This window comes from Trichechus manatus, unplaced genomic scaffold, assembly GCF_000243295.1.
Source record: "Trichechus manatus latirostris isolate Lorelei unplaced genomic scaffold, TriManLat1.0 scaffold00030, whole genome shotgun sequence".
Classification (NCBI taxonomy): Eukaryota; Metazoa; Chordata; class Mammalia; order Sirenia; family Trichechidae; genus Trichechus; species Trichechus manatus.
This window is the reverse complement of record NW_004443966.1, coordinates 13,033,224-13,044,550: the sequence shown is the minus strand read 5'-3', so window position 1 is coordinate 13,044,550 and position 11,327 is coordinate 13,033,224. Positions and strand designations below refer to the sequence as shown.

General features: G+C 34.9%; 1 protein-coding gene across 1 annotated transcript; it reads right to left on the bottom strand.

The window, feature by feature from the left end:
- Positions 1 to 4,431: 4,431 nt before the first annotated feature.
- On the bottom strand, positions 4,432 to 11,325 carry CUNH15orf61 (chromosome unknown C15orf61 homolog; the record flags this gene model as incomplete). The annotated part of the gene is made up of 2 exons (XM_023729861.1): positions 4,432 to 6,668; positions 11,040 to 11,325. Coding segments are annotated over 2 exons (414 nt in total), but the record flags the coding sequence as incomplete, so codon positions are not given.
- Positions 11,326 to 11,327: the final 2 nt, after the last annotated feature.

The window sequence follows — 11,327 nt, the reverse complement described above, 5'->3', positions numbered from 1 at the left end:
TTATTGAAGATACTCTTCCTTCCCCACTGGATAGACTTAGCACCCTTGCTGAAAATCAGTTGACCATTCTAAAGTTTCTTTTAAAATTGCAAAATTCTTGTATGTGAAAATACATGATACCTTTTGAAATGCTTCAAAAGCATATCTTGCAAGATTCCAATCTTTCATTTTTCAGAATACATTAAACAGTGTACTCAATAAGTTAATTTATTAATTCTGAAACAATATTTCAAAAGTTGTTGCTATTCTTAGAAAGAATCTATGTGATCTCCAATTGAAGTATCCTTCTCTTAAAGCTATAGAAAACAAAGGCTTTTTTAAAAAATTTTGGTTTACTGCATATTCATTCAACATAGAACCTTTATATATGACATGTGTTGGAAAGACAAAATTTAATAACATGTGGTTCTTATCTAGAATTAGTGTTTTCGATATGGCTTACTGGACCTTGTATATACATCCAGAACTTCTAGATTTTGTTGGCACGTAAAGTTTGCCTTCAACATGGTCTGTGCAAAAATTATTGGATAAATGAATGACTGTTAATTTTTAAATGTGATCTAAAATTAAGTGACGCTATTTAGATTTTTTTCAAATTTTCAAATTCTTGGTTCTTTTATTTTATGAACTTGGAGATTTAAAAGCTTAAGAAACTAAAATTTTGGCCCTTATCTTGCATTGAGGGCCTTAATACCATGTGTAAAAAAAAGGTTACAAGATAATTTCCTACCCTCATGCATTATTTTCATTCAATTCTTAAACATCTGCGTTTCTAGAACTAAAAATGTCCACTTTCACTAAATAGAGTTTTTAATTTATACCTATTTACTAGAGTATTTATTTTTACTTTGTGTATTTTTATTTTATCCCTTTAGGGTTGAGGATAACTTTTTAAGTCTGATTTTAAGTTATGCACTTATATGAAAATAGAGAAAAATGAATCACTTTGTGGTTAATAAATTCAATGTTCTGTTTACAGACAGATTGTTATAAAATTACTGATATATTCTAGTAGAAGCAGTAAAGGTTATGTCAAATAACTACTAAAAAAGCATACTATGTAGTGTTAATAATGTTACCTTAACATACCAGCTTCAGGGGCTGCATAATTGTTTCTGCCAACCCATAAATTTTTGAGTAACAACAAAATTATTGTGATTTTTCTTACTAAATAATTCATACATTACAAAGCATGTATGTAACAAGGTCCATGAATCACTAAAGCATATAATGATCATATATCTAATGACATATCTCTTTTCATAAGATGAATTCAAACAGATTTATGTATTTAGGTTAACTAAAAAATACTGAGTTTATAAGGTTCATAATTCTATCAACAACCAAAAAAAAAAACAAAACTTCAAAATTTCTTTAGGAAGCATAGCTTCCATGATTCTGCTTTTAAAAACTGAAAGCTTTTGCTTATCAAAATTCTTGCATTTAAGCTACTTTTCATGAAGTTTTACAGCTTTTAAATTGATACTATAAATATCACTGAAGATAAATTAATAATATAATGGAGTGGTACAATGTTCATAAACTGTATTTAAAATGATGTAAGTGCAACTAAAATAGCTATAAGCAATACTATATAAAACCTCATACTAGTAGTAGCTGATATCCTTTATCCAGCAAGTAGGAACTAAAAGAGAGTTTTTCGCATATTAACACTTTACATGCTTTACTTTTGTTCTTTTCTTAAATAATTTCAAACCAAGTAATCCTTTTCTTAATGCTACTAAAAATGATCCCAAATAAGATTTCATCTACTTAATTAAAACTAGGTCACATAACTAAAATTTAAAAAATTCCAACACTGCAACATATAAAATGATGTTAAAGTAATATGTTTTGTTTAATTACTTTAATCTCTAATATTTTTCTAAATGAGTTATTTTCTAAAGGAATCATGCAATCAGTTATATTTCATTATAGTAATATTGAATCCTGTAGTAATTTTTTAACAGCTTTATTGTGGTATAATTCACAAAGCATACAATTCACCCATTTGAACTGTACAGTTCAAGGTTTTTAGTATATTCACAGAGTAGTACAACCAATACCACAACCATCTTCAGAATAGTGACATGGATTCCCTCCTTTGAGTTGTGCAACCATTCTCAACCTCCTTTTCCAAACTGTTCATCTCCCATTAACATAAACTCATTGCCCCCTAAGTTTCCCATCTTATCTTCTGAGTTGCTGTTGTCAATTTGATCCCATATAAATAGATCTTAAAAGAGCTCAATGCTGACGGTAGACATTCTTTACTAGTTAAGCTAAACTATTGTTTGGTTTTGAGAAGACTTCAGGGGATATTTTTGGTTTAAGGTTTAAAGATTATCTCAGGGAACTAGTTTCAGGGTTCATTCAGCCTCCATAGCTCCAGAAAATCTGGATTCCATGAGAATTTGAAATTCTGGTCTTCATTCTCCCCTTTTTGATAAGAATTCTTCTATAGAATCTTTGATCAAAACAGATGTTGAACATCTTTTCATGTGCTTCTTTGGAGAAATCTGTTCAAATCCATTTTTCAATTGAGTTAACTTATTGTTGAGTTGTAAGGGTTCTTTGTATATTTGGGATGCAAGCTCCTTATCAGATGCGTGGTTTGCAAATATTTTCTCCCATTCTGTGGATTATCTTTTCACTTTCTTGACAGTGTACCTTGACACAAAAATGTTTAATATTAATGAAGTCCAACGTACCTATTTTTTCTTTTGTGGTTTGCCTTTACTAATGTTTATCCTTTGCCCAAAAGGGAATTTTGTAGGTTCTATAATCAGTTTCTTTACCAAAAAAATAACTGAACTTTTAGAAGTACACCTACTTGATGGCCAAGCTTGTGTTACTGAAAACTATTGTAGCTACATTTCCAGTGAAAGAAAAAAATTCTCTCCAACAACTGATCTCCAATTTATATTAGAAAAATGCTGTTTGGACTGTGGCCACTGCTAATAACACCTCTTATTGTTGAAACATTTATCAAGCACATAAAATGGTATAAAAGTGAAATATAGTAATTAAGATTTGTGTTCTATTGATCGTGTAGCTTAAGTAATTTTTCATTACTAACATAAGATTTAATAAGTATAAGTAGTTAAAGATGCTGACTTGGCACCAGTCATTAGCATGTAATTGAACTAGTAAAAAAGATCAGTTAAAGCTATGTTGATTACCACCTTATCTTTGAAAGGAAATTAAAGACCTCAATCATTGCAACAAGATTTGATTGTGCAGCCTTTATTGGACATTGATCTTTCAGCAAAGTGCAGTTACATTTTCCATTAATTTACAGCAACACAGTTTAACTCTGATACCCTAGACTGTTGACCCAGGTGAGATGTAATGCTAAGTACTTGTTTAGGTTAAGATGCTTCCAAACATCATTACTGTCTGAATGGTAAGTGCTGAAAAAAAGTAGATACTTGATCCACGAGCTTTAGGATACGGTTTCTGTTATCTGAATTAGCTTTTAAGTGAAGTGAAACCAAGATCCTTGCAGTGTATGTCATCATCCTCATTTAAATATCATTCATTCTTTAATAGATAAGAGATATTTCACAAAGAATTACAGATGTTCGGTGCTTACAGTTTCAAGTGAAAATATAAATGATATGAAAAAATGTACATTTTGAAAGAAATATAGTTTTTAACAATTTTAAATGTTTCAACTTTTACTGAATCCAACAATTACTAAAATATTAAACTAGTGGACAACTGTGTGCGATGGAAGAAATTTTAACCATTTGCACAGTTTGCTACCTTAAGACATCAGCACTGAGAAACTGTCACTGCATTTTCATGGTGGTTCACAACTTACACAAGGAACTAAGAGTTTTGCCTAGAAATTCCAGCACTTGATAGTTGACTCATAAATAACTATACAGGAGATGCAAGGTTTTGTACTAAAAACAAATCTTTAGAAAACAGTTTTTGCCCGGATTATTTTAAAGACAAAATCCCATTAAATAATTATTGGCAGGAAAGCTGTGTGTGGTTGTTTCATGAACTAAGAAAATTCCTGATGTCCAGAAGGGCAGGGTCCACTTGGAACCCCTCTTGCTACCTTAGGAATAATGGGCATGTACAGGGACACACTCACACAAAATTACTTCAATCTCTCTCTCCTCCCCTCACCTTATTTTTGGAATCCTTTTGTTAATGAAGTCCTTCAAGAAATATATATGTATGGAACAGAGGAGATTAAGGAGTACAAAAATAGAGCTTTTACTGGAATAAAAGTAAAACTGATGTTTGCTTACAAGCATATTCACAACACATTTTAAGGTAAAGAAGTTTCCCTGTTTTGTTCTTCTGAAGTTACAGCTGGAAAAAACTCGGACACAAAGCAGTAGTTATTAGACTTTGGTCCGAAAATAAGACAACACTGATGCTATAAGCAGAATCAGTCTCTGGACTTCCAGCACAATGCTTGGATGTAATATCCAACTTTAAAGAAAAAAACTTAAACCATTACTGTTCAGTGGAGAGCATTTTTCAGACTAAAAGGTTCACCACAAACCTTAAAAAATCCAGTGAATGATATTTTAATATTTGAACCATGCCCTTAGCCATCGTTGAGTTCATCCTTCACCATGATCAACTTCATGAGAGCAAGAGGTCTATTGATTTTCATGTAATACAAGAAAATATTACATTTGCTTAATTGTTACACAGCACATCAGACAAGAAATCAAGGCTCTATTTAATGCTGCAAGCAGCAGAGAATTACAGAGATCAATAGGGTAGTTTGTCAAAGATGTTCTCCAAGGAGATTTAACTCTCACTGTATGGACAAGAAGTCACACTGACTGTTGCTATTGAAAAACAGGTAAGCAGAGTCAGCAGCACAAATTATCAGAAATCAAACAGGCCAGTGTGAAAAGGGGAGCAACTCTACTGAAAAGCTGTATAGTCTGGTAATTAAAAACCATTTTATCAGCCTTGTGTTGGGACCAAACCTTTACAGCAAGTATTGACAAGACCAGCAGCAATGAATGAGCAGTATTTGACTTAAAACTTATGAGCTATAGTTATTTAACTTTCCCCATTACAGAGGAAATCAGTTCTAGCCTTCCTTGCAAAATGCTAATAGTCAGTTTTATTATTAATGAAGCTTAATGTAACACTATCTCCTTTGAGTAAACCATTCATTTAACTAGTGTCAAGTATATTCTTCTGGACTAAATATATTGGTGTAAGTACTTTTTTGATTAAAGTGTTATTTAGAATTACTTTTAGACAAGTGAACACTACATATATTTGAAAAACAGTTCACTCTATGTAGCTCATTTAAAATGACTACCTTTAATGAAACCAGTTTGTATGACTTGTTCTGGTGATTTCAGTCACTTCCAGTCCCTCTCTACTGACTTGCTAGAAGCACGCACCCAAATGTTGGTTAGATTGAATTTTGTAACAATGTTCACTACAAAAATGTGTAAATGTTGCAGAATATCAGCAACACATTAACATAAAATGACATGTAACGTATGTTTGTAATTATGGAGAGAGAAATCTTAAACACCCATTGGTTTAGAAATAGCTCTACTTAGTTCTCCCTAAATTACTCCAAATTTCTGAAATTTACCATTCATCTGGGTATTTTGTAACTACACCCAAGGATAAATTTTTTTAATGACTTTGCTTCCAAAAATGCAATTAACTTAATAAAATCTTAACACAAAACTGCTGTCAGGTCTCTGAAATTTCAGCCCAGTCCCCATTCCCAGTAAGTTTATGGATACGTACCATTTCAGCTAATTGCTCATCCAAAGTTACTGAATTTTCCTTTTGGGTCTTTCTAGAAGATCTTAATTGTTCTTACAGCGTTATCAGCATGCTATTTTAACTTAATACATTTTAATTTCATTCACCGTGCTGCCTTTAATCTCTGAGTTATTATTATTACATTAAAAAAAAAATAGTAGTAGTATGGTATTTGATTCTTTAAGCAACAAAAGTTTCAATATTACACCTGGCCTCTTATCCAGGTAAATGGCACAGGGTTTTAAATCACTTAAAACCATTTAAAATCCTGGCAGCTGAATGGTCTAGATTTCAGATTGCTATTAGATTCTCATCAATCTTGGATTTGCCAGTGACATATTATCTCTACCATATACCCTAGTATCCTCTACTTCTTTTTCCAAAGTTATATGAAAAAATTTTCCCCATCTTCTTTGTTTGTCCTTATTTTCTCTTTAAGGAGTTGATTTAAATTGTTAATGCCTAAGTATGGGATCTATATATGTTATCATTTTTTACCTGTAGTTTAACCTAGCTCTAGGGAAAAAAAAACTGGTGTGAAGCTTAATGTGTTTGTAGTTCCCATTAGCTAAACAGAGTATGCAATATATAACAATGTATGAAAAGCTTCGCCTCTTGAGGGCAATGATTCATCTTAAAGAACCAGACACCATAGAAAAGAAAAAAGGTGTTTGCAAAAGTTTTATTTTAAAGGATCGAAAATAAATATTGCACATATACACAAGACAAAATCCACTGATATTTATGTTCTCTGATGCACAATTTTCAATACATGGCACCTTCATCTTCTTTATTTAGAAAATAAACTGTTACTGGTCCATAACTGGTATGCACAGTCTCTGTGACTCTTGCAAATAGCCAGGAGCCAAGGCCATACAATAACGTTGGAATTCCTAGAAAACAAATGAATATGTTATTTATAAACATTAATACTTGCTAATCATGCACCCATACATTTGTCATAGAGCAAATTACCTAACACTCTTTAGCAACTGCAACAAATCACAAAGTTATAAAGATTATGAAAATATTACTCACACTGACTATGATTAAGAGTTCAACTTTATCCATGTTTGTGGAACATGGTGACAATTATGTGAGCTTAGAGATTTTTAAAACTCTAGATAAGGCAGATAAAATTTTAATTCAAAGGACTTTACAAGCACTAATTCATTACCTTCAAGTAACTATGAAGTAAATTCTATATTCTTTTCACAAATAAGCAAATGGAAGAATATTCATTAATTTAGTTGTAGATGCTTCTGATTTTAGCCTTGAGCTTAAGTTACTAGGTCAACTTTACCTTTGAGTTAGACAGTAACACTGCTGGCTAAAGCAATTTTTGTACAACTTAAAAGGAACTGGGTCAGTTGTCTTTCAAAACCTAAGGTAAAACTTAACTCTAAGGAAGACTTTAGTGTAACGAAAGGCATCACAAAGAAACACTCTCATTAGTATTTTTATAACTGATTTGACAACAATCTTGTTTCAACCTATTTGAAGTAGGGAAATTGACTCCAACAACACGTTTCTTCTTTGGAATATTTAATTTGATAAGATTTTTCTTATATTTGAGATTAGTTGCCATTTGTAATACATGAAACTAAACACATACTGCCCAGTATATGGATTAAAAACTTACATGAATATAATACTGTGTTAGACACAAAACAAACTTTCAAAATTCTGATCTTTTTGAAAGGCAGTTATTTAAAACCAATGATTATTAGCATATTAAAAACATGTATAGAATCACAGGCACAGGAATCAGTAACTATTGTTATGTGCTGCACAAGTATTAATTTTATTGCTTCCTTGTGGGAGTTGCTCAGACAATTTCAAAGGATAGCTGTACATTTGGAAAATCACTTTCTAGTTAGCAGGGAAATTAACAAATGCTCAGAACTAATCGTATTGCTACATTTTCTTATTTTTCTGCAAGAGTGTATTTGCTGTGTTTCGCTCTTTCTGGGTGCATACATGCCCTGAACTACTTTGTGCTTACTCCCTGAAGCTGCATTCCGGCCACAGTGACGCCAGAAATTATAATCAAGAGACGTATCACTGGCTGCAATGAAAAGAAGAGGGAAAAAAATGCCAATTCAGGTTTGCACCTATTTTTAGGAATATACTGGGTTACAGTTTGTCACTATTCCAGACCTCCCTGAAATGCCTATGAAATCTCAACAGTATATAGGTTTCTTTGCCCTGGTAATACCCTAAAGAATCTCTAAGTGCCTCAAAAGAATGCAACAGAAACTAGAATCATAATAAGGCTATTTATAAATCATCTTCCTGAAAAGAAAAACAATAAAAGCCAGTAGCATGGAGGAGGAGGGGTAGACAAGGGAAGAACAAGAACAAGCTGAGCGCACGGGCAGAGGGAGGAGTCCAGAAAGCAGCTGCAAGAAAAAATACACGTAAAATATGGTGTTCCAACTCGAGAGGCTAAAAATCAAAGGAGTAAACAAGGAAAAACTAGGCTCGAGAAGCAATTATTAATTTTCTGAATACACTAAGAATAAAATACATGAGGTATACTTTTTAAGTCAACGCCAAGGACATAAATTTAAGGAATGGCTGGTGACACTGAGGATTGTTTTGCAGTATTTATCAGTTTTTGGTTAAAATAGTGATACTTTAAAAAAAATTATACTTTTGAAAAACCACACAAATAAACAGCTAATATTTTTAAACTAAAATGGGAGTGCTGATCAAAGATTACTAGCTTAATAGTAACTACATTATCTCTTAAGAAAACGAGGAACCGTTATCAATACCGCTGTTTCCAGTGGATGGAGTTCTGATATAGGAGTCAGGAAGTCTATATTCCTTTTTTTCTTGCCATCTATTTAATTGAGTCAGACTAATACACTAAATGGGAAGATTTACCACCTATATAACCTATACATTAAAAAAAAAAAACCATAACCTTCTTTATCTGTAGCAGTACACTATAAAGTCTATAAAATCCCCTGAAAAATTAATTTTTTTCCCAGACTGAAACATATCATAACATCAAAATGAAATTGAAAGTCAGTTCTATGCATAATTCATTTTGACTCAGTTGAACAGTAGGTAAACCACTGTCAAATTAAGCACTTAAAACAGAACTTCCCATAGCAAGTCCCCATTACCCATTCATTCCAATGGTGAGTTGCTTTTCTTAAATCTCAATCTACTTCCCAGCAGGATACCCAGTCTGATAAACCATCAGTAGAATGTCAGTTTCTCTTGAAGGGAAGGGCAGAGGAGAAAGGGAACAAATGGGTAAAATAAATGTTTATTATTTTTAAAATGGAAAAATGAATTACTCTGATAATTACTAATTTGGAAGGGAAGAAGAGGAATAAAATCATAAATATTCGTATTAACATAGTATGTATTTGACGATCCAGGGGTACAATTATACATCACTGAATAGGAAAGGATTTTCTCATCTAATTCACACTATCTTCAGACAAAATTAAACAGTACCAAATTGGTGAATACAACACTCTTTAAAAAGTCCAGAAAAAAATTCCCCTTATCAGTATAAGCCAATTTGTATGAAAACATTCATGAGCAGAAAGTTTTCCTTTTTGTTTAACTTAAAAAACACTTATTCCCATTTAAGCAAGATTGTTTGATTTTCCAAAGGCATACAGTTAGTTACCATAAAGACCAGTTAATCACTCTTCGGCCTTCTTTTCCACATAAAAAGCTATAACTGTTGTTTCTCTCCTTAAAAGGTTTTACTTTTCTACATGGGAGAACATTCTGGGTATCCTACCTCCCTCCTCCCCCCGCCCTTCACATCTATATTTAAAAGAGAAGCCCCTAATCATTAAGATGTTCTTAAAGTGTCAGGTTTTAAATGGTGACAACTTTTTTAAAAAACATTCGGTTCATGGTTTACCTATAACCCTCTATTAAATTTTTCCGAATCTATCACTTCTGCTGAAAATGCTAAAACAAACTTATTCTTCTTGAATCTATTCATCACTCCAGTCTGTCCAAATAATTTTAAGTGGATTTTCTAAGTCACCTCACCCCTCAACTCTACATTTACCTCAAAATTAGTTGGTATGTTCTATATAGTCCACCAGGCAAATGATAACAGACCTTTTGAAAATATTGTTAAGAAATCTTCTCCATACTGGATTAAACCCTGGACAGCCCCAGTGGGGCACTGCCTGAAAACACCCATGAATGACACATGTGAGTCGTTAGAAACAAAAATACACATATGACATTTATGTTAACCAGCTATCAGATTAGGTAGTAATACTAGTACAGCTGCACAGGAGTTTAGTTTTAATTCTGGTTTAAAAAAAAAAAAAGGCTGAGTAACATACTCCAGCCCCCATGTCTAGATTTGGAATTAGTGAAATGTGGATTAATCTGATATCAAAACATCTCGAGGCTTCTGTATTTTTCACTGACCTATAAATGATACACCCATGTCAATGTTCATGCCTCTTCTGTTATTAAACCAGAAGAAAATAAATAATCCTGCAAGAGTTCTCTCAGAATCAGAATATTTCCATGAAAGCATACACACATTAAAGAGGGAGAGTCTTCTAAACATCTTTTAGGCCTAACATCTGAAGAAGCTATGTGTCTGGTGAAAACCTTTAGTGCTTTTAGTAAAACGAACTTGCTGGGATTTCATATAAAGAAAACAAAGAAACTTAACCCCACAAAGTGATGTTCAGGGGAACGAATCCTGCCATGCAGTGATACATAACTTTCCAGTGGGGATGTTGGCTTCTGCTTACTCTCCAATGCTGGGGCCTCCCCAGTTAACAGGAAGTGAGAGTGGAATGGCCCTCCCCCGAGGCGATGCAGGGTGGTCCCTCGGGACAATCTGCGGATACACCCCAGTTTGGTGGGTAAAAGAGGGGGACAGTTCAGTAGTCAACAATTTAACCCAAACAGCTAATCGCCAGGCGAAGGCATGAGGATACAAAAGACTAAAGTCAAAGCCTCGTCCTGCGAGGCTGGCACGGTGGGTGGGGACGGGGGAGCCTGCCTCGGAGGCCGAACATCACGTGCGGAGTGTCCCGGGCGAGCCTGCGCGCGGCCGGGCCGGGCCGTCGCCTGACCTGGGCCCGAGGCTTCGGCCTCGGTGCCATAACGTTTGTCAGCGTGCTTTGTAAACAGTGGGCGTTACTCTACGCGTCGTGGGCCTCATGGCGGATCCTGCTTCGCTGGGGCGGGCGCGACCCTCTCCTCCGCGCGGCACTGGCCGGGGCCGGGGTCGCCCGGCCCGGGCCACTCACCGAGGTTGATGACCTTGAGCACCGTGAAGAACCGGTTCTGCCCAGCCAGGTCCTGCCAAGGGGCCTTGGAGCAGTGGTACTTGATGAAGGGGAAACAGCCGGTGCGCAAGACGTGGTAGTTGGCGCCCTGCACGCGCCAGTTGAAGTGCGAGAGGCCGAACTGGTCGTTGCGGACGGCGCTGTAGGGGACGCAGAAGGAGGTCCAGTGCGGCAGGCGCCGCTGCAGCAGGTGCCGCGTCAGCACCTCCGAGGCGCGGGGCTTCGGGCCGGAGGCGGCGCCCGAAGCCC